Source organism: Gracilinanus agilis, chromosome 3 (assembly GCF_016433145.1).
Source record: "Gracilinanus agilis isolate LMUSP501 chromosome 3, AgileGrace, whole genome shotgun sequence".
Classification (NCBI taxonomy): Eukaryota; Metazoa; Chordata; class Mammalia; order Didelphimorphia; family Didelphidae; genus Gracilinanus; species Gracilinanus agilis.
Window position 1 is genome coordinate 596,554,833 of NC_058132.1, and position 24,836 is coordinate 596,579,668.

At 36.4% G+C, this 24,836-nt stretch overlaps 1 protein-coding gene across 1 annotated transcript in view; it reads left to right on the plus strand.

Annotated features, from left to right (window-relative positions):
* The window catches only part of FAM117B (family with sequence similarity 117 member B), a 140,764-nt gene that overhangs the window by 10,017 nt on the left and 105,911 nt on the right, over positions 1 to 24,836 (plus strand). The window contains exon 2 of the mRNA XM_044669408.1: positions 8 to 339. Within this exon, the coding sequence (XP_044525343.1) occupies positions 8 to 339 (332 nt within the window). The remainder of the gene's footprint in view (positions 1 to 7; positions 340 to 24,836) is intronic.

Consider the following 24,836-nt stretch of genomic DNA (forward strand, 5'->3'; position numbering starts at 1 on the left):
CGCGCAGCACGAGCCCCACGCGCGCCGGCGCCGGAGGGCCCAGCGCTCGCGCCAGTCCCACGGTGGCCACGCAGACGGGCGCGCCCCCGACATCCACGAGGGGCACAAGTCCCACGCGTGGCGCGGGCGCGCGTGGCAGCCCTCCCCGTTCGCAGCAGGCGCCCCCCCAGCCGCTCCTAGGCACCGTCTCGTCCCCCTGCTCTTCTCCTATCCATCTGCTGGCGAGCGACGCGACTGCGTCCCCCGCCGCGGCCCGGGTCCGGCACCCGAGGCGTTCCCCAGAGCAGAGCCGCGGTTCCCCGGAGAGAAGGAGCCCCAGCTCCCCGGTCTGCAAGGCGGGTATGTGCCGGGGAAGCGCTGCGGGGGGCGGGGGCGGGGCCAGCGCAGCTGAGAAATCATCTCGTGGAGCTTGTCCCGGGCGGGCGCCCAGCGGCTCGGGGGCTCCCGCGGCCTTGGCGGTTGGGGGCGGGGTTAGGGCTGCCTCGGTCTTACCCGTGCTGCTCCTTGGGCGGGGCCATCGATTGATGACCCCGCCCCCGACCAATCCTAGACGCGCCCCCCAACCCCCAGTTTCTTTTTTTTGGGGGGGGGGACAATAGGCTCATTGAACTGGAGTCCACCATGTGCGGGTTTCTAAGGAGGGAGGGGGCATGCCTGTGCCACCAGCTTGCGGTGATTTGTGTGAATCTATAAACGGGGAGGTTTGTCATTCCTACGAGTTTAACGATTCTTTTCTCTTTTTTGTTTTGTTTATCCTTTCCCTTTCTAGGACTCCCCTTGCCCCCTCCCCCCAAAACAGCAGCAACAACAACAATTTGCTCAATGAAACAGTTTAGATTATAGGGAAGAAAGGGTGGTTTGCTATTGTAGGCTTTGTTTAATAAAATGGTTAAATGCCTGTTGCTGCTTTGCTTTTTTTCCCCTCCCTTCAAAAAAAATACTAAAATTCTGGCATCTCAGGAGCCCTCAGTACAAACTTTCATTTCTGTAGAACTGGGATTCTTAATCTGAGGTCTGAGTTTTTTTCTTTTTAAATATTTTGATAACTATTTCAAAAGAATTGGTTTTCTTTGTAATTATATGTATTTTTTTGCATCCAAAAATAGAAAAGGATCCAGATTATCAAAATGATATAAGAAAAGATTAAGAACTTTCCCTGAGATTTTGTAAAGCTTGAAAAAAATACTACAGCTTCTGGTTTATTAGTTATTGATGTCAGCAGAAGATAAGATTCAGGACTTTTTAATAATAGTTTTTCCTCACTAGAATAATTTATATGTTACTAGAGAAAAACAGGTGATTTACTACTAGAAAGATGAAAAATTTAGACATTTGGAGGAGCTTTAAGAAACCACATTTCTTTCTTTTTTTTTTTTTTTTTTTTTAACCCTTAACTTCTATGTATTGGCTCCTTGGTGGAAGAGTTGTAAGGGTGGGCAATGGGGGTCAAGTGACTTGCCCAGGGTCACACAGCTGGCAAGTGTCTGAGACCAGATTTGAACCTAGAACTTCCTATCTCTAGGCCTGGCTCTCAATCCACTGAGCTACCCAGCTGCCCCCAAAACCACATTTCTTAAACCAAGCACAGATTGGCTAAAATTGTTTCGTTTAGAAATATCTACATTCAAAGTCATGTATGGCATAGTTTAAATGTGTTTGTAGTGATAGGAATATTTCTGTAACATACAAGTTGTGTGTCTGAGAATTTGTTTTTCTGGCTCATTAATCACATTCATCCTTTTTTAAAAAAACTTTACTTTCCATCTTAGAATCACCACTGTTTATTGATTCTAAGGCAGAAGAGCAGTCAGGGCTAGGCAGTCAGGGTTAAGTGACTTACAGGGTCACATAGCTAGGAAGTGTCTGAGGCCAGATTTCAACCTAGAACCTCCTGTATCTAGGCCTGGCTCTCAATCCCCTGAGCCACCCAGTTGCCCTCTGCATTCATCTTTTAAAAAAAAAATTCAGAGTTAGAAAAACATTGTTTCCTCCAATTAATAAATTACTATTCCTCAGGATTGAAAACTGTCCTTGGAAAAGAACAATAGGCATAGGTTGTAGGTGTTGATGGGAATATACAAAGAATAGGAACTGGAAAAGAAACTGTGAAATGGTAGCAACTGGAAAGAATTAGACCCGGATCATGTGGTCAAGAATGGCAAGTGGGGTCTGAGAGTGTGTGTGGAATCCAGGATAGAGGGGAAGAAGGTGTAGGGAGAAAGCTGTTTTAATAACTTGTTTTGGACATAATGAAGTTTAAGTTGTTTACTGTATATCCCGTTGTAGATGTCTGAAAGGCAGTTGGAGATGTGAGATTGGAGGTCAGCAGAGAGTTTAGAGCAGGATTTGAGAATCATCAACCTAGAAATGGTAATTAAGTCCATGGGAACTGATGGAGATCACCAAGAGAGCAGGGAATATCTTTTCTAGACATTTTATTTTCCACAGCCCCTGTGACATGGTGTTCTACACTGAATAGGGTGCTTAGTAAATGTTTATTTCTATTACTTAGCATGAGAAAAGTGGTCTGGTATCACATTGGACTTTGGAGGTCTTCTGCCACAGAGTTGTCCATGTCACCCTGGATAAGCGCCTTGACCACTTTGGGCCCAGGCAACTTTCTACAACTAAGTTGTAGAGCAACTTGTAACTTTGGTGTTAAAAGAGGAAATTCTGCCATAGATGCCCCTGAAATCGCTGAAATCACTGACTGGGTAAGCTGTAGCTGCCCACATCACTTTGTTGGAATGGTCACGTGGTGCAGGCTCAAATATTCAAGTGGACTTTCAGTCTCTTTCCAGTGGTATGCCCATTTTGTGGGACCCAGCATGTCCAAATTCTGTTCTGTGATTGTCTACCATGATGTCTTTCCTTATATTTAACTGATGCCCAGTGTGTGCAGGTAGCTCAGCTACCTCTTGTAGAGACTTGGTCTTTCAGAATGTGTGTCTTGGACAGACAGTGCAAATGGACATCAAGTTGGGCCTCGAATTAAGCTGGAGGAAGAGAGCCTGTTGGATTTTTCTCAAGGCATTACAAACTTCCTTTAAGGGATCCCGCCCTTCTCCTAGAAACAAAAGCCTATCACTCTTCTTTTGGGATTATAAGACTTCAAGTTATGGAGCATTAGTTTCTGAAGACTTAAAATTATTTTTAAAAATATAGATATTTACAGCTTCTTAGAAAGGAAAAAAGCATTGTTTGTAAACCTTTTTCTTAGTGCTTTTTCCTTTAATGTCTTGGTTTTGAATCTCTTCTAGGGGTAAAGCATTTTGAGTTCTTTGTATTTTCAAATGTTATGCTGAAAAAAAAGTTAGGTAATCATTGATTAGGTGATGAAGCTGTATTCTTCCTAATTTTTTTTTTCATATTCCATATGACAATTCTTGCTTTGGCTGATTTCCTGTAATTACATGTGAATTTTTTGGCTAAACTTAAAAAAATAATCTCAATATTTTTTGTCTTTATATCATTTCCAGTAACTTATTTTCCCCTGTCAGGAAGCCATTCCTTGTATCAAAGAATACAAGGAGAAGGGGGGTGTCAAAAAACCAGCACATCTAAGTTTGATGTAGCATTCCATACTCATAATTCTCCCACTTTTGTGAACAAGTGCTCCATTAGACTGATGATCTCAGGGTCCTCTAATTTAGAAATGTAGATTAAGGTGTAATTGGCAAATAATTAACAAAGACAAATACAATGCAATATAATGTTAATTTTTTGTTTTCTAGAGCAATATGTTATTGTGTTTCTCTTCTGTCTAGTCAAACTAGTATCTGAAGAGGAAGGATTTACCTTGACAACATTTTTGGCAAAACTTCATGAAGATTTCTAAAAAAGGAATTTGAAGTCCTCAAGTTGAATTCATCTCCTTAAGTAGTGCATTCAACTTTTGTGGGGTTCTGATTTCTTAGGAAGTTCCTTTTACATTGATTCCAAATCTGCCTCTTAGCATCTTTGCTCTATTGGTTTAGTGACCTAGAATTTTTGTAGGCCTGACCATCAGAATGCAGATGTGGTGGGTCCCCCCAGGCTGGAAAGCGGACTTATCCTGGAATTTCCCCCTTCCCCAGGATCCTGGAATATCCTTTTGCCTCTGTGTGTCTTCTTTCTCCCTTTAGTGAGTTCCTCTTCGAATATTTATTTTGAGGAACCAAGCCTGTCATCCTTCATTTCTATCCATTTTTGCTTTTGACTACTCTCTTGGATTAGACCTTTCCTCCATTATTAGAATATAATCTCCTTAAGGGCAAGGACTGTTTTTTTGTTTTGTTTAAGTTTATATTAGTATCATCAACAATATTGCTTGGTACATAGCTAACCCATAATAAATGCTCTTTGACTTGAAAACTTTCTAGTATAAGGCCAATCATTTGTTGTATGACTCATCCAAGAAGAGCTTAAATTTGGTGTTAAAAACCACTGACTGACTTTTAAAATTTTTTATTGCTGGATATTGCCTGGAAAGGTATGTAGAGAGTGAGGGAAGTGCTTGGGCTGATGAAATCATGGATTCCTGAATTAGAATACTTGGTTGTAGCTGGAAAGTACCTTTTATCTAATTCAATTCCTTCATTTTACTGATGAGGAAACAAGATGAATCCCTAAGCATTTTATTTGAGATGAGGGCAGAGCAGAGGAGCCTCGATCAGATTGGACCCAGCCAGAGCCAGGCAGTAAAGAACTCACACTTTATTTGTATAATATATACATGATTTCCCTTTAGTATTGCCTGTTAAATGTATAACTTCAGTCATTCAGTTAGACATTTGAACTGTTTTAATCTTACACCTTTGACAAAAGCATTGTTGACAATTTCCACAATTTATGTAGCAAGGAAGAATTATTCTAAATTTTGCATCTGAAAATGAGAATCCCTTTCTAGTTCCTGTTCACTTTTTAGATTAATAGCCTGTATTTGGAGACTTTTGACCTTAATGATTGATCTTTATCTGGTAAGCCACTACTTTTCCTTTCATGATAATGAGCCATTGTTAAGATATCCATCTTGAAGAAATGATAAGGGCTTTTAGTATGCTTGCTTTATTCTTTTTTAATGGTATATATTTTCAGGTATGTCAATGAGAATAGCTTAACTTTTTTCCCCAAGAAATCCTGTATAGATTTATTTTGTTCTGACAAATTCATGAATAAAAATTGAGACATTTTGCCATAGAGGAAAGGAAGATGAACTTGGAGGAGCCTGTGCAACCTTTATTTAAAGTCCAATTCCAATATTTCTAGTAGCCTGTTTGACCCCTGGCAATTCATGTAACCTTTTTGAGTCAATTTTTCCTCATATTTGTGTTACTTACTTGTTTTGCCCACTTTAAAATGGGGATAATAATATTTATACTACTCAACTCAAATGCTCAGTATTGTTTTTAAAAGTGTTTCTTTTGAAAACTTAAGTGAAATATTTTGACTGTTTTGAATATGTGTGGTATATACATATATGTCTGTGTCTGTATGTTGGACATTAGTCTCTTTTTTTAATCATCCTTTAACTCACTGGCCTAATAATTTGCCTAAGGCACAGGTCTGCCCCCACCTCTCTCTTTTTTTTTTTTTTTCAAACCCTTAACTTCTGTGTATCAGCTCCAAGGCAGAAGAGTGGTAAGGGTGGGCAATGGGAGTCAAGTGACTTGCCCAGGGTCACACAGCTGGGAAGTGTCTGAGGCTGGATTTGAACCTAGGACCTCCCATCTCTAGGCCTGACTCTCAATCCACTGAGCCACCCGGCTGCCCTCTCTCCATTTTTTTTAACCCTTACTCTGTTTTAGAATTGATAGAGAATCTGGAGTGCTAAGGGATAGGCAGTTTGGTTAAGTGACTTGCCCAGTGTTACATAGCTAGGAAGGGTCAGGGCATCAGATTTGAACCTAGGTCTGGCTCCCACTAAGCCACTTACTTGCCCTTATTGTTCCATTGTTTTAAAACTTCCTTGTTTCCTCCAGGATAAAATACAAACTGTTTCCCCTGAAATTTAGGATTCCACAGTCTAGCACTGTTCTACATTTCAAACTTTATTTCACATTACTAGTCTTTGCTCTTTAGCCCAGGTAAACATTTCATCTCTTGCTCCCTGCATTTCCATATCTATAAAATGTATCTGTAAAATAAAAGATTCTTAATCTGGTGGCTATAGATCCTCAATAGAGATATTTCTGGGGAGCCTGTGAACTTGAATGGGAATTGTAGAATTTTCTTGCCTTCAATTGTGAATTAACCACAAAATTTAAGAATATGTGTTATAAGGTATAGAGCAGTAATGGACAAACTACAGCCGAGGGCCAAATGCGGCCCCCTGAAATGTTCTGTTGGGCTGCTGCATGACATTATTCCTAATCTGACGAATACAATGAATAGGATACAATACAATGAAACTTCGAAAGAGTTGCCTTAGAAACAGATTGACAGATGAGCATTTCCTTTCCTTTGGCCCCCTCTTTAAAAAGTTTGCCCATCACTGGTATGGAGGATCTGATCCTGTGCTTAGAGTCAGGAAAACCTGAATTTAAATCCTGCCTTTGTCTCATACTAGGTAAGGGCCCCGAGGGCACCTCACTTAGACTTTCATTGACACAGAGGACTTCCAAGAATTTAGTCAAGAAATCCTGGATTAAAAAAATCCAAGGAAATCCCAAATCTTGTTTTAACCATCTCAGATTACCTTGTCTTTCTTTGTTTTTGTTTTATTCTCTCTGTCAGCTTTTTTGGGACAGAGATCCAAATTTGGTTTCCCCGAGGCCTACACTGGCCATCCATCAAATGAATTTTTTTTAATTGGGTATTTGGGAATACAAAATATGAAGCACTTCCCTGCTCTCCAGAATCTTAGCTCTGTATTTAAATGGGGGAGAAAAGTCAACATAAGAGAGAATAAATTGCCCACTAAGTAAAATGCTAGGAATCCGGAGCAGAGATGGGGGTTGAATAAACTACAAAATATGAGAAAAAATGTTCAGACTTGAAGGCTAGGAGGGTCCTCCTAGGAAGACAGGAATGGTGCAGGTTGTGCCCAATGTGGTTTGTTCTCCAGGTGTTCATGAAACAACCCTGACAATGGGGAACCATGAACATTTTTGAGTCATTGGATATGAGGAAGATTAATTCCATAGGTACCTTAAAATTTATCTCATAGTAGACTGCTAGATGCATTGTAGGACAGAAATCCTGGGATGGTGGAAGTCAGCTGGCAAGGTTGTTGGAATAGTGCAGGCCTAACCTTGGTAAGACCCTGAACTTGAATGGTGCTATTGGAATGGGAAGGAGAAAGGATTCATTTGAGAGAGACAACCAAAGAAGACATCATAGGCTTTGTTAACAGTGGATATGAGAGATGTGAGGCTGTGGGCAAAGGAGGAAGTAAAAATGACTGGGTAGTTTCAAGCCTGGGCGACTGGAGAGAACCGATGCTTATGTCTTTCAATGGCAAAGTATACTTTTATGTTCTTAGAAGGCAGTAAGTAGACTTGTAGAAAATCATGTGATGTTTGTAAATCCAGACTGATTTTGATAAATTGAGCCTCTGATTTTTTGAATTGAGAAAGTTTCTGAAACATCCCCAAATACCTTTGTACCAAGTGCTGTGAGGTAGAAAAAATATTTGTGGTTGAATGTGAGTAATGATTGTGAAGTGGTGTCCATTTTAATAACAGGTTTATGCCATTTTGTCTCTGCAATTATAATTTTTCCCCATTAAAATTGTATTTCTCCAATTTCGTATGTATTTATACATAAGTGTGTATATATGCATGTACACAAAATAACCTTTTATAAGAATATGAGCCCTACTCACCTGGGGTTTCCCCTCTATGCATTACACTAGGCATTAAGAAAGTCAAAGAAGTCCAGAAGTCTTGGGCTTTACTTCACAGAATCCTAGGATTTTAGGGAGAGAGAAACTATAATAAAATATGTTTTTAATTATTACCAATAGTGAAAATAATTTTAAGGATAATAATAGCAACATGAAAAAACCCACTAAATTCAAGAGACACATGGTATTGGCAGAAATCTTTTCTTGCTTGATTGAAATGAATATTTTTAGACTGAGTAAGGCCTTGGGGATTGGTACCTGATTATTTCCATAGCTTCATTGACTGGCTCCTCCCATCTACACTCCCCTCCCTCATAACAATGGATCTGGACCTCAGATTTCATAGCTTACAGGGAACTCCTGATGAGGAAACTCCATCTACCACTGCAATTTGGCAACTACTCTGGGACAATGAGAGGTTAAATAACATGACTGAGTCACATAGTAAGTATGTGTTCAGAGAAAGGATTTGAACGGGCTTTCCTGACTCTGGGGTTAATTCTCTGCCCTTTAGGCCTATGATGCTTCTGGGCTTGTTCTTCAGTATTATCCCTTAGTAGGGGCATTCAATAGTTCAGTGATCCTTAAAGTCTTCCTATTCCTTGGAAATTCTCTTTTATGCTCAGATAATAATAATGGGGATAGCACCCTCATTTTATCCTGATCTTGTTGGAAAAGCATCAAACATTTTGTTATCGGCAATAACAATACTATTTTAGATGCTATTTACTGGAATAAGATAATTTATTCTGCTTTCCAATGTTTTTAGCATAAAGAGTGTCATATTTGTAGAACACTTATTAATAGATGATCCTTTGATTTGAATTATTTTTTGTTATTACTATGATCTTTTATCTTTATGGTTTTCCTAATAATGAACTCTGTGTTCCTGATCTTTTTATATATTGTTGTCTCTTTCACTAATATTCAGGTTTTATTTTGTTTTGTTTTGGTACTGATATCCATCAGGAATTAACTATAGTTTTCTTTCACAGCTTTTTTTCTTAATGGTTTAGGTGACAGGACCATAATCGTCTCAAAGGGTGTATAGCAAGCTTCATTTGTTCCCTTTTGTTGCTGTCAAGTTTATGTGCCAACGGAATTAATTATTATTTGAATGTTTGATAGAATTCACTTGTCCATTTATTTGGTCTGGGGAGTCTTTTCTGTTGAGAATTTATTTCTTAATAACATGTTCAATTTTTCTTCCTAAGATTGCATTATTTAAATTTTTTCTCATTTAAATCTGGGTATCCATTTGTAAATATGCATCCTTTTAAGTTCTTGATTCTCTTGGTATGTAACTGAGCAAACTAGTTTGTAATTCCTTTGTTTTGTCATTTTTGTGAATTCCTCTTTTTCATTTTTTATTTCAGCAATTTTATTTTTGTTTTTTAACCCTTACCTCCCATCTTAGACTCAATGCTGTATATTGGCTTCAAGGCAGAAGAATGGTAAGAGCTAGAGGCAGTTGGGATTAAGTGACTTGCCCAAGGTCACACAGGTAGGGAAGACCATTTTTAAATGTAGGTCTTCCCATCGCCAGGCCTGGCTTTCTATCAACTGAGCCCCCACCTGCTCCAGCAATTTAGTTTTAATAAAATTTTCAAATTATTAAATAATTATTAAATATTAATTTAATATTTAATTAAATAATATTTAATATTGTTTTCTATTTTTAAAAATCAGATTAACTCATTATGATATTTCTTTTAATTTTTAAAAAAGGTCCTGGTTATACTTGTCAAACCCAGCCTACTCATTCCCCATCCCCCCCCTTAAATTTTTTTATTTATTTAGGAAGTGATATTCCTAACGCACAGGACTGATTGTATCAATTCTTCTCCCTCTTTCCCTTTGAAGATGCTTCATCTCCTGACACCTGTGCATTATCATTTACTTACTGGTGTTCCTGCAGTTCTTTCCTCATCTCTACCTTCCTTGACCTTTAGAGTTTCCTTTGAATCTTAGCTCAAAACCCATCTTCTACAAAATTGCTTTACTTCTCTCTTACATCTAATGTCTTTCTTCTGAGATGATCTCCAATTTCTCCTTTATATGTCTTGTTTGTATGTAGTTGTTTGCAAGTGGTCTCTCACATTAGACTGTGAGCTTCTTGAGAGCAAGAACTCCTCCAACCTTCCTTTTTAACTCATCTTTTTTTGTTGTTGTTGATGAAAATTTCTATCAAAGATCGCTTTGATTTTATTCCGGAAGTTTTGGTATATTGCCCATTGTGGTAATCTTTGATCCATGAGTTCTATGGCATTATTTAATTTCTGTTTAAATTTGAACATTTTCTTCAAATATGTTTTATTGATTATGATTTTTGGTATTTTGTAGTCAATAAAGAATATATTTAATATTCTACTTTTCTACATTTGAGTTCTATATTTTCTAGCACATGGTTTTAAAAAAATAAAGCTATGTAAAGATGATTAAATAGGTATATTCCTTTATGTTCTCATTTAGTAATCAGTGAAAGCTATCATGTTTAACTTATAAAAAATAAAATCTTGAATAGGCCTCTTTTGGTTATATTTTTCTAGGTCTGAAAGTCATGTAGTGATTTCCCCACCTATTAAAATTTTTCTGTCTATTCCTATAGTTCAATTACATTTTCCTCTAAGTATTTAGATGCTATGCTATGATTTTTAAAAATATTAATGTTTTTGTTCTATTGTGTCTTTAATGTAATTTCTCTATCTCTTTTAACCATGTACATTTTTACTATTGTCTGATATGATTGACTCTATGCTTTTTTCAAAATAATAATAAAATTTGAGAAATAATACATTTTGCTTTCATTATGGCTGTTAGTCTTTATATTTCAAGTTCTTTTCTCATAAAAAGCATATTTTAGATTCTGCTTTCTAATCCATTCAGCTACACTGCTCCATTAGTCTGGTCTGTTTATCTCATTTAAATTGCTTCATTGTGGTTTTTTTCCTCCATTATATCCTCTTAAGAGTTTTTTCTTTCTTTCTTTACCTTCTGTCTTTTTAACAACGAAAAAAGTGGGAAAATATAGGAAATGAATTGATACTCCATTAATCTTCCTTCTTCTCCCTCCTCCCTTTCCTTCTCTTTCTTTTCGCCTTTGACCCAGATTTTTTTTAACTTTTTCTCCTTTTAATCTCTCCTTTATGATATACCTCTTATAGTTGAGGTTTGTTTTGCCTTCATTATTGCTTCCTGTACTCTGTTTTCCCTCTTAAAACTCCTATTTCTCTCTGCATTTTGCCCAATTTTAAATGTATTTCTTAGGATTCTTTTAAACCCTTCCTTTGCACAGTTCTTATAAAAGTTAAGTGCAAAAGGTGCATTCCTCTATCCCTAATTACCTGTTCATCTGTTCTTTAAGAGTGCTTCAATTATGAGAAATCAGAAGTACTTTCTCTTTCATATCTTCTTTAGTGTATTCCTTTCCCTTGCCTTTTTATTTTCCTCATTTACAATCTCATTTAGAAGTAGAACAAAATCCTATCCACACCTTAATTTATTTCTTGTAACCCTCAAAGATTGTGGAATTTTAAAGGGACAGTTGACTTATCACTCCCTTTTAGAATGTAAACACTTGATCATTTAGCCCTTATGATGTTTCAGCTTTTTTTTCTAAGCAGGAAAAAACATGTTGACCCCAAAATACCTCTGAGTTAATTCATTAGTTATGATAATGAGCAACATGAAATAAGCTACTAAAAGATGCACTTTAAAATTTTTTGATAGTTGTAATGCGCTGTTCTAAGGATCTGACTGCTTTTTCTGCTTATGCATCTTAGAAATTGCAGTTAATAGCAAGTCCATTTTTTTCCCTCTGAACTCGTTCTTCTACATTTCTCTAGTCTTTTCATCTAAGACAGTGATTCCCAAAGTGGGCGCTACCGCCTCCTGGTGGGTGCTGCAGTGATCCAGGGGAGCGGTGATGGCCACAGGTGCATTTATCTTAAGTATTAATTGCTATTAAAATTAAAAAAAATTAATTTCCAGGGGGCTAAGTAATATTTTTTCTGGAAAGGGGGCGGTAGGCCAAAAAAGTTTGGGAACCACTGATCTAAGACATATAAAAGGTTTGAAAATCCATTATCTTATTGCTTGTAGGAAGTTCAGCGATTCCAGATCTTGCTGCTGCTGCCATTACACATCTACATATCTTTCTTCTTTTTGTATTTCAGTCTTTGTAGCTCTGGGTTTTTTATCAGGTAAATGAGGGGAGGGACTGTGGAGCAACAGGAATATACAGTATTGGATAAACTTGGAGTCATTGGACCTGAGTTTACATCTCACTGTGTGACTAGCTTTCTTCTGTGATCTTGGGCAAAAGAAGTAACATCTGGACCTTAGTTTTCTGCATCTGCAAAAAAGAGATTGGGTAGGTCTAGATGTCTTATTTCCCGTCTAGTCCTGCTTCTATGTTCTACGAAAGCTTGAAAGTCCTTTCATCTGTTAAGAGCCCTTAGCCTTCTTCCATATGATTATATTAAGTTTTATAGGATGTTAGTCTTGATTGTAACCTTATTTTGGGTCTTTTGATATATCATATTAAAAGTTTCCTTTTCTTTATTGTATTTGGACCATAGTCTTGTATGATCCTGATGGTATTACTTTATGTAACTAAAAATTTTAAGTTCCTTTTGGAAGAGCAGAAAGAGGAATTGTTGGAAGTTCTTACAAATGAATTTTGTTATTTTTCAGTGAGTTTAGGCATTATTATCATAAGTCTCCCATTAGTTTTCTTGCTTTTCTATAAAGGGTATTTATAATTGTATTTATTTATGTCTTGGTACACTGAAACTTTTTATATTTCTTTTGGTTGGGCTTTCTCTATTAATTTATTTGTTTTTTTATTACCATTTAAAAGTTATGATTTTATGGATATATTTTGTATTTTGCAACCTTACTTATCTTTATAGGAATTTTCTTGGCTTGCTGACATAAAATTCCAATGCTTTTTGAATATATGAATATTTCTTGTTTCTTGTTTCATTGAATGGTATGGGATTTATGTATGTAGCAATAGGTTCTTAATACCTGCATTCCTTTTTTTTCCCCACCACAGCCACCTTAGTGGCACTGTACTTGCAATCTTTCTCTGGTTTCCCTAGGCCTTTACCACTGATATGCCTCTTCATGTGGGGAAGACCTCTCAGACTTGTTATGAGGAAGATACTTTTTAAACTTTAAATTAATATCTAAATGGAAGGTTATGAGCTTTACTTTATATATATATATATATATAAAAGATACTGCTTCCACTGTTAATTTCTTTTTCTTGCTGTATGTGATAAATATGTGCTGTTCAACCTTCACTTGTAATCAGTGGCTGGGGTTAGGGTTTTAGGTAGTTTCTAGCAATGTAACAATTTGCTATTTGTTATAAAGTTAATTTGTAGATAGGGATCAAACCTATAACCTTGGCATATAAGCACTACACTCTAAACTAGTGATGGGCAAACTTTTTAAAGAGGGGGCCAAAGGAAAGGAAATGCTTATCTGTCCTTCTGTTTCTAAAGCAACTATTTTGAAGTTTCATTGTATTGTATCCCTACTCATTGTATTCGTCAGATTAGGAATAATGTCCCACGGCTGGATAGAATATTTCAGGGGTCAGCATCTGGCTGGCAGGCCATAGTTTGCCCATCACTACTCTAAACCATTTATAAAGATTTAGGAAATGTGTCATTGCTGTATTTAGTGTCTGAATTACTTTCACTAAAGGGGCACCAATTTGAATTAGTGTTATTTCTTTGAGATTGCAGGATTTTCCATAAAGTGAATAAAGAATGGATTAAGAACCCCATTTTAATTATCACACTAGGCAGCAAATGTCTACCAAATTACAGAAAGAATAATTCTTTGGTTAAAAGAAAATATCCAAGCTAAGAAGGGAAAGGGGAAAAAAAGACCAGAACATATCCTCAAATGAGATTTGTTGAAAGATATCTTTGCAGCCAATGGAGACCTCATGATATGGTCTCCAGATGGGATTCTAAAAATGTCCTATTCTGTATCCATCTTAGTTTTGTGGGGAATTGGGGGAGAGGAGTAGCATTTGACCTTTTGTACAGGAAAAGACCCTTTTCTGATATGAGAAATGTGCCTTTTCCCTGTTTCTGAGCAGGAGGTAGTCATATAGCAGTGCTTGGTGGGGAAGAAAGGTGTTGTCCATTAAACACTTTGGGATTTTTGACCACTGTAATTGATAAAAAAAAAAAAAAGAATTATGGAGTGAGGTTGGTTCCTTCCATACTGTTTGCATAGAAATAGGGTCTGGTCCTATTAGATTCTGAGAAACTTTTCTCTTGGGTGGTGGTCTTGAGATTGTTAAAAGGTACCAGTGTTAATATCCTGATTTAATACTGAAAAAAATTATATTTATTTTATTCCAATAACAAATGTACATGTTTTCCAAAGTTACATGGTTCATGTTGTCTCCCCACTCCTGGAGTTAAGCAGTTCGACTGGGTTATACATGTATTATCACTCAAAACACATTTCCATATTATTCATTCTTGTAAGAGAATAATCTTGTAAAACCAAAGCCACAAAGCATATACCCAAATAAACAAATAATAAATCATATTTTCATCTGTGTTTCTATTTCAACAATTCTTTTTTTAATTTTTTTTAAACTCTTAACTTCTGTATATTGGCTCCTTGGAGGAAGAGTGGTAAGGGTGGGCAATGGGAGTCAAGTGACTTGCCCAGGGTCACACAGCTGGGAAGTGTCTGAGGCTGAACAATTCTTTCTTTAGATATGGATAGTATTCTTTTTTTTCAGTCCCTTGCAATTGTCCTGGATCATTTTAATGCTGTTAGTAGCTAAATCTTTGATTTAACTCTTAAATCTTATGAGCCAGTCTTCAGTAAATACTGTCAATGAGTCAAAATTCATTCAGGACTATTTGTTCAGTGCTTGTTAAATTGAGATGTCTTGATCCATTAGTTGCACCTGCAGATAATTATCGAAGACAAGAAAATGCTTTAACAGTTTCCTTTTCTAAAACTCTCAAAATAGTTGAAAGTATCTGAAGAAGATTGGATTAGGTTTTAATTACATTGTATTGATACATGTATATGTGAGTATGAGGGGGCAGGGCAAGAATAGATAGACTTCATTATGGCATTTTAAGTTCATATAGCTAACTGGCTATTGATAATGCTCCAACAAGTAGTAGTTAGCTATGTCTTCTACTTTGGGGTATTTGAATTTGTGAAAACTACTCTACCAAGAAGTTTAGCATTCCTTTTGCTAGCTCCTTCCAAGGTGCTTGGTAAGGAAATGAGAATGACTATCACAATTAATGAGCATAACTGGAATTCTAATGAAAAGGGCTTGCTTCTAGAGGTAGAAAGGATTCCTGAAGCCAACACTGAATAATTTGTTACAAACTATTAATCCCTAAAACGTGGCTCTGTTCATTTATGACACTTGGTAAGTAACATAACTTGAGCTTTTGTTTACTAATCTATAAATGAGGGAATTGGACTAGATGACCTTTTAAGGTCTCAGCAGGAAGTTTATGCTTCTACAAACAGAAAACTGTTAAGACTATTGAGACACAAAATCATCATTTTTGTCATTTGGCTGAACTGCCCTTCTTATTGTGTGGAGCAATAACAGATCTGAATGAAATGGAATTAGATGATTCCATTTATAACATTAGAATCAAATCATTTTGGAGCTGAAGTGACTAGGGATCCTAGTAATAGCTAGCATTTATAAAGCCCATATTGTGAAATACTAGGTTGCCATTTTGTAATGTTAATGTTTTTGAGTTAGCTTTTGTTGGAGAGGTAAGGTGTTTTATCAGCTTCAGATATTTTTAATGATATTATTCTATATGATAAGTGCAACCATATTATCTTTTATCTAGTCTTTTTCTCTTCAAACTGGCTAAAGCGGAAGTGGTTAGTGATCATTAGGAATGTGGGTGGAGTACCAAAAGTCCAGTAGCAATTAAGTGATCCATCCAATCAAGCTGAGATTCTAAGAGGATAGATAAATACTCACTGTATCCTAAATTAAATTTATAGTATTCTGGGGACTAAATACTCTTTTGTCTTGATAAGGCAGATCAGTGATGTTGCACTTTGGTTGGAGCATGATTATTTGCTATTTTGTGTTCTATACATTCTTTTAAAAAGGGTTACATCATTCTTTTCTGGAGGTGGTGTTGGAGAAGCTGGGGGTGGGGAAGACTTTCTCCTTTTTTCCCTCTTAAATTTTTCTTTTTTAGATTTAAATATTTTATTTTTTTTAGAAAAATTTCCCATGATTTTTACTTTCCCCTTCACCTCCCCTTCAACAACCCCCCATATCCAAAGCGCATTTCCACTGGTTTTAACATGTGTGATCAGTCAAGACCAATTTACATATTATTGAATATAGTTGCATTGGTGTGGTCATTTAGTGTCTACATCCCTAATCATGTCTGCATCAACCCATGTGTTCAAGCGGTTGTTTTACTTCTGTGTTTCCACTCCTGCAGTTCTTCCTCTGAATGTGGGTAGGTTCTTTTCCATAAGTCCCTCAGAATTGGGTCTGGCATAAGTCCCTGGGGTCATTGCATTACTGCTAGTACAGAAGTCCATTACATTCAATTTTAATTTTTTTCTCAGTTACTTGTAAAAAAGTTTTTTTAAACCCTTACCTTCTGTCTTAGAATCAATACTGTGCATTGGTTCTAAGGCAGAAGAATGGTAAGGGCTAGGCAATGGGGTCAAGTGACTTGCCCAGGGTCATATAGCTAGGAAATGTCTGAGGTCAGATTTGAACCTAGGACCTCCTGTCTCTGGTCCTGGCTCTCAATCCACTGAGCCACCCAGCTGCCCTCTAAAATTTTTTTTAACATTTTGTTTTCCATATTTAAAGTTTCAAATTCTGCCCTTCCTTCCCTCTCAAACCCCTCCTTGATATAGATTATACATGTGTGTAGGGTCCTTTTTCTTTGATCTCTTTGGGTTACAGATATAGTAAGATATGACTGGTTTTATAACCCTTTGGGCATAGTTCTAATTTGTTTTCCATAATGGTTTTATCAGTTCATAACTTCACCAATAGTACATTAGGTTCCTAATTTTCCCATATCTTCTCAAATATTTGATTTCCTTTTTCTGTCATATTAGTAATTTGATAGGTGTGAGGTGGTACCTCAGAGTTGTTGAATTTATTATTTATTTATTACTTGCATTTTTATTTCTCTAATCAATAATGATTTCGAACATTTTTGAGTACAACTATAAATAGCTTTGATTTCTTCTCCTAAAAACTGCCTGTTCCTGTCCTTTATTTATCAATTGGGGAATGACTTTATTTTTATAAATTTGGTGTGGTTTTCTGTATATTTGAAAAATAAGGCCTTTTTCAGACAGATTTGCTGGAAAAAATTTTCCCCCCAGTTTTCCTAATCTTGGCTGCATTGGTTTTGTTTGTGCAATCTTTTTAATTTATTAGGATCAAGATTGTCCATTTTACATCCTGTAATGCTCTTTAGCTCTTGTTTAGAAATAAATTTTTCCTTTATCCAGAGATCTGACAGGCCAAATTTTCTATATTCCCCTAATTTGTTTCTTATGTCTAATTTACTTACTCTATGTCATATCAATCAAACTACCAAAAAATTATTTTGTAGAGCTAGAAAAAATTGTAACAATATATCTGAAAGATCAAAAAAGTCAAGAATATAAAGGAAATGAATTTGAATAGACTTGTCATTTTTGTTATTTTGGCTTAGGCCTGCTTGTGAGCTGTTAATATTTCTTTAATTGTTTTAGCATGGTTTGCATTGGCAGATAGACTCCCAGGTATTATTGTCTGTAGTTATTTTAAATGGAATTTCTTTTTTTATTTTTTGCTGCTAGACTTTGTTGGTAGCATGTAGAAATGTTGATGAATTAGGTTTCAGACCCATATTTGTGTCATAAAAAAAATTTGATAGACCTCTTTTGCTTATTTTTCCATATAGTTTATATAGTATTGGAGTTCATTGTTCTTTGAATGTTTCATCAAATTCACTTGTGAATCTATGTGTTTGGGGATTTTTTCTTAAGGGAGCTTTTAATTTGTTCTATTTTTAAATTTCTTTGAGGTCATGATTACTACGTGTGTGTGTGTGTGTGTGTGTGTTTTAGCCTTAGTTGAAGCATAAGAGATTCTTTTCTTATTTTTACTGTGTGTCTTGCTGTTTCAAGTGTGTTTTTTGTAAACATATTGTTGGATTCTTGTTTCTAATCCATTTTGCTCTATTTTATGGGTGAATTCATCCTATTCAGAGGTATGATTACTTTTATATTTATTCTATCTCTCTTCAAAAGTTTGTTTTACTTCTGACCATTGCCTCCTTTAATCTGCCCTTCTGTCAATCAACCTCTCTTCTATTCCTTCTTTTAATCCCTTTTCCTTCTACTTCCTTGTAGAGTGAGATAGAATTCTATACCCAACTGATTGAGTATATTATTCCCTCTTTGAGCCAACTTTGATAAGAGTAAGATTCAAGTATTGCCCCCACCTCCAATTTTCCCCTCCTGTAAAAGTTTTTCCTTTTCATTCATTTTCTATGAGAAAATTTTTCTTTATTTTACCTCTCTCTTTCCCCATGTTTCAGTGCATCCATATTTCTTACCCCTTAATTTTATTTTTTGAAATCATCCCATCTTAGTCAATTCATACCTTTGCCCTCTGTTTTTTGTATACTGCTCTTAATTGATTTAATAATGATAAAATTTTTAGAAATTACAAGTGTCTTCTCATTGGAATGAAATAGTTGAATCCCTCATAATTTCTCTTTTATATTTGAGTGTTATATTTGAAAGTCAGATTTTCTATTCAGCTCTGGTCATTTTATCTTTTTATGCCTATAAATCCTCCATTTCATTAAATATCAAATTTTTTTTTGTAAGATTATACTCCATTTTGTGGGGATGGTTGATTCTTGTTTGTAATCCTAGCTCCTTTGCCTTCCCTTATCTTCCCAGCTCTCAGATGCTTTAATCTGGAAGCTGCCAAATCTTATGCAATCCTGATCAACTCCAAATTGTTTTGGGGTTTTTTTCTGACTGCTTGCAATATCTTCTCCTTGATATAGGAGGTCTGTTAGCTATAACATTCCTGGAGATTTTAATTTTGGAATCTCTTTAAGAAGGTAATCCATGAATTCTTTCAATTTCTATTTTATCCTGTGGTTCTAGGATATTAGGACAGTTTTCCTTGATCATTTTTTTAACCCTTACTTTCCATCTTAGAATCAATAATGTGTATTGGTTCCAGGGCAGAAGAGTAGTAAGGGCTAGGCCTGTGATGGCAAACCTATGACACACGTGTCAGCACTGACATGCATAGCCAATTTCGATGACACATGGCCATGAAACATTTGCTGTAGTGTAGTGTAGACACTTTGTGCACTATAGATGACAATTCTACCTATATTAATTTACCTATCTTGGTTTATTAAATACAGCCATATATTGTAATTGTATGTTTTTGTATTTAAACTATAAATATCATGAAATTATGGTTTTTTTCTTGAAGTGACACACCATCTGAGTTATGCTTGTTTTTTTGGTGAATTTTGACACACTAAGCTCAAAAGGTCTCTCATCACTCAGCTAAGAAATGGGGGTTAAGTGACTTGTCCAATGTCACACACCTAGGAAGTGTCTGAGGTCAGATTGGAACCCAGGACCTCTCATCTCTAGGCCTGACTTTTCTCTCTACTGAGCTACCCAGTTGCCCTGATAATTTCTTGAACTATTATGTATTGGCTCTTTTTTTGATGATGACTTTCAGGTAGTCCAACAATTCTTAAATGATCTCTCCTGGATCTATTTTCCTTATCAATTGTTTTTTAATAAGACTTCACATTTTCTTCTATTTTTTTTTTCATTCTTTTGACTTTGTTTTATTGTTTCTTGAAGTCTTATGATCATTAGCTTCTACTTGTCCAGTTCTAATTTGAGGAATTATTTTATTCAGTGAGCTTTTATACCTCTTTCTTCATTTGACCAATTCTGCTTTTTAAGGAGTTCAGTGAACTTTTGTGTCCAAATTGCATTTTCCTTTGAGGCTTTGCTCATAGCTGTTTAATGTTGTTTACTGAGTTTTGTCCTGATCTTCCTTGTCACTATAGTATTTTTTATGGTTGGATATGTTTTGGGTTCCCGCTTATTTTCCCAGCCTATTTCTTGACTTGATTTTGTTGGGCTCTGCTTCCAGGGTCTGTTGAGTTTTTGGAGCTTCCCAGTGGCATTATCTAAGGAGATATAAGGTCTCTGCTCCTCTGGCTATGGTCACAGTTCTCCCACAACCACCATTGCTAGTGTTCCCCCGTTGGTAGTGGCCACACATGATCTTTTCTGCCCTGAAGCTAGGTTCTGCTCCCCTGTAGCCCCAAGTGCCACTGTAGATGGGAATTGCCTGGGCAGTACCAACAGTTTGAACTCAGAACCAGCAAAAAGACCCCTGTAATTGCTCTTTTTAAAAAAACCTTTATCTTCTGTCTTAGAATCTATTCTGAGTATTGTTTCCAATAAGAGTGGTAAGGGCTAGGCAATTAGAGTTAAGTGACTTGTCCAGGGTTACATATCTCAGAAGCGTCTGAGGCCAGATTGGCTCTCTCTCCACTCAACTACCTAGCTGCCCCCCTCTAATCTTTTTTTTTTTTTTTTTTAACCCTTACCTTCCGTCTTGGAGTCAATACAGTGTATTGGCTCCAAGGCAGAAGAGTGGCAAGGGTAGACAATGGGGGTCAAGTGACTTGCCCAGAATTGTCTTGACCTCATGGTTTGTGGGCTGAGACCCTGAAGCTGCTGCGATTGGAGCTGCCTCCCAAGGCCCTTTGCTTGATGTTGCTGCAGGCCTGACCACCACCACCACGTTGTTGTGACAAACTGTTGCTCCTAAATTGTGTTAGATTGGAAATTGTTTCACCAAGACCTTTTGTTGACTCTGCTGTTCCAAAATTTAATTTTAGCATTATTTTACAGTTGTTCCAAGGAATTTTTTAAAATTGACATTATTTATTTATCTTCCAATTACATGTAATAAATTTCCACACAAGTTTTCCTAAATTATGTGATCGAACTTATCTTTCTCCCTCCCTTCCTGAAGGGAAATTTGGAAGAGTTCTGGTGAGTTTCTCCTTGTTTTCTGCTATCTTGGCTCTGCCCTTGCTTCTCAGTCTTTCTTCTAACAAAGAAAAACAAGTAAAAATGCCCAATATTCACTTGATACATGTATATGACATTATGCCCTAGTAGGCCTCTTATCCTCTTCTTTGAGAAAGGAGGGAGATATGTTTTGTTAATCTGTTTTCTGGAACTATCGTTTTTTTAATACATTTTATTGATGGCTTTTCTGTTTATATCAGTTATCAGCCATCTCTATCTGTGTTGAGTGCCTCCTCCTCATGACCAAGATAAACAAGCTAAAAAACACAGAAAACTTGTCCGGCAAGGTATATGATATTGTTCTGGTATTCCCTCTTCTCAAAAGTATGAGAGATGTTCATATGGTATGTAATCTCTTCTCAGGGGCCTTCACAGATTTTTATTTTTTATTTCATTTCAGCTTGGTTTGTTTTAGTAATTTCACATATTCCTTTTGAGTTATTATTTAACTTTGCATCAATTTATACAGGGCTTTCCATGTTTCTTTGAATTTCTCATTCACCATTTCTTGCTGTTAGAATAACATTCCTTATCTTTATTCTTAATAATATTTCTGAAAAATTATCATTACCCCAATCAGTAGGCATCTTCTTTGTTACCATTTATTTTGCTTTAAATATCTACTACTATAACTATATTGCTTTCCAGAGTGATTGGAATAATTCAGAACTCCACCAACAGTGGAACATTCCCTCTTTAAAAAGCTCCTATTCACTAAAGCTCTTTGAATATTTATTATTATTCATTTGTTAATCTATAGGACCAGGTTTTTTCTCATTTAAAATTTTGTGGTTTCTTTACAAATTGCTCAGTTACATTTTTTTATAATAGGATTTTTTCAAGATCTCTATATCATGTTCTGCTATTTCTGGGCAGTTATTTTAAACCTCAGCTTTGATAAGATAATTATGTAGAGTAAGGTCTGTTAACTATTCTCTGTGATTTTACCTTGTTCTTTAGTTTGGTAATTTGATTTTTTTCTTTTTGAGCAATTTAGCTATACTTCCAAGTATTTTTAGTTTTCTTTAATGAGTGTTTGGGAAGAGATCAAAGTCAAAAGAAAAGGTAAAAATTTTAAGTTGGTAAATCTTTAGCTTAAATTTTTATTTTTTAAGGGCAGAATTATACATTTGTAAACTGGATTTCATCAGTACAGCTGTGTTCAGTGATAGTTTGGAAGACTACAAGAATATTTCTTCTAACTCAAATTGAGTACATATTCCTGTTTTCATGAAATATTGGGAAAAAGTGGTTCAATGAATAAGCATCTGAGTGGGATGGGATTGTGAACAGTAGTACCACTACAATAAGTTCACAAACATGCAGTTGAGCGACCAAAATATAAGACATTAGTTTATCCTTTTGAGAGAAGGACATTCCCTGCTTTGGATGCTTGAGGTATTGAGTTCAAGACCCATTTTATAGGGTCTTCTAATCATAGAAACTCCCTGCCCCAGTCATACAGACATCTTTAAAAGGTAAGTGAGATAACTGCTCCACCCCTCAAGGCCTTTGAAATTTGAAGTAGACAGGCCAAGAGTTTTGTTTTTAGAGAAAGGAGGAGTGTTCTAAAAGGAAGGGAAAATACTACTATCCAGGTGCTTGAAAATCTTCGGGTGAAATACTTATGAGAAAGACACAGATTACATCCCTCTTAAAGGTTATGCCTCCCTCTACATTGGACAGTTTTTTTGGGGAAATAACTCATAGTAATGTGTTTTTCTAGGGCACAGATTTCTAATGGACTAATAGGAATTTGTGTAATTTTTGCTTACTGGAGGAAAAACTACATGTAAGTAATTGAGCTTTTCACAAAATACATATAAGTATATTTAGCTTTTCACTTACAGTTCTACAACATATAATTTGACTTAAGTTTTCTTTGACTCTTTGAGTACAAATATCCATTTTTAAATGTAAAATTGTATTTAAAAAGCCAGTTGATACATCATTTGTAATAATTAAGCATTTCTTTATTTTATTTTTATTTTTATTTTGAATATTTTCCCATAGTTACATGTTTCATGTTCTTTCCCTCTCCCACAAACCTCCCTAACCCCCCTTAGCCGACGCACAATTCCACTGGGTTTTTCATGTATCATTGATCAAGGCCTAATTCCATATTATTGATGATTGGGCTAGAGTTATCGTTTAGTGTCTACATCCCCAATACTCCATCAGCCCATGTGTTCAAGCAGTTGTTTTTCTTCTGAGTTTCTCCTCCCAGTTCTTCCTCTGAATGTGGCTAGTTTTCTTTCTCATAAATCCCTCAGAATTGCTCTGAATCCTCGCATTGCTGGTAGTAGAGAAGTAAAAGAGTTGGATATTTAAAAGAAATATAGATTACTCTAAGGGAAATTATCTAAAATACTATACCCCAAGTAATTATATAACCCCCCCCCCCTTTTTTTAAGCCCTTAACTTCTGTGTATCGGCTCCAAGGCAGAAGAGTGTTAAGGGTGGGCAATGGGGGTCAAGTGACTTGCCCAGGGTCACACAGCTGGGAAGTGTCTGAGACCGGATTTGAACCTAGGACCTCCCTTCTCTAGGCCTGACTCTCAATCCACTGAGCTACTCAGCTGCCCTCAAACCCCTTTTTTTAAAGAAATGTAACAACAAAAATTAGAGAGGACACTTGAATATTTTTTTTATTTAAATATTTTATTTTTTCTAGAAAAATTTTCCATGGTTACATGATTCATGTTTTTACTTTCCCCTTGCCCCCTCTTCCCCCATAGCCCACGCACATTTCCACTGGTTTTAACACATGTCATCAATCAAGACTTATTTACGTATTATTGATAGTTGCTTTGGTGTGGTAGTTTCGGGTCTACATCCCCAATCATGTCTGCATCAACTCATGTGTTCAAGCAGTTGTTTTTCTTCTGTGTTTCCACTCCTGCAGTTCTTCCTCTGAATGTGGGTAGCTTTCTTTTCTGTAAGTCTCTCAGAATTGTCCTGGGTCATTGCATTGCTGCTGGTACAGAAGTCCATTACATTCAATTTTACCACAGTGTATCAGTCTCTGTGTACAACGTTCTTCTGGCTCTGCTCCTTTCACTCTGCATCAATTCCTGGAGGTCTTTTCAGTTCACATGGAATTCCTCCACTTTATTATTCCTTTGAGCACAATAAGGACGCTTGAATCTTGAAGGAAGATAGAAATTGCAAGGTTTTGGCTGAGGTAAGGATGGAGAGCATTCTAGTCCTAGAGAGTTAGAAGGTGAGTATGAGAGAAAGTAGGTATGTAGTAAATGTGAAAAGGGAGGCAAATCAAGGATGAGAGATTTGTTTGTTTTTTTATTTTTCATCCCTGTTTTGTTGGAGAAAAGAGGATTGAAGAAATAGCATGCTTGAAGTCATAAATAACAGAGAGGAGCCAGAGCTGCTCAGCTTGTATTTGGCAGGGGAAGGAAACTAAACTTAGGGACAAATAAATATCCACAAGTCAAGCAAAACACAAATTCCCACATTTAGTTCATCTCCTCTATCAGGTGATAGGTTGCCTTTAATAAAAAAAAAAAAACCTTATCTTCTGTCTTCAATCAATATTAAGTATTGGTTCCAAGGGAGAAGAATGGTATGGGCTGAACATTTGGGGTTAAGTGACTCGTCCAGGATCACGCAGCTAGAAGTTATCTGAGGTCAGATTTGAACCCAGGACCTCCTGTCTTTAGGGCTTGCTTTCTATCCACTGAGTCACCTAACTACCCTATGGGTTGCAGTCTTAATTATTAGTCCATTGGAATCACAGGTATTGCCTTGATCAAAGTTCTGGAGTCTTTAAAAGTTGTTTGTTTTGAAAAAGTTCTTAGGTCTTTCCAAATTGTTTTGAAAATATGGG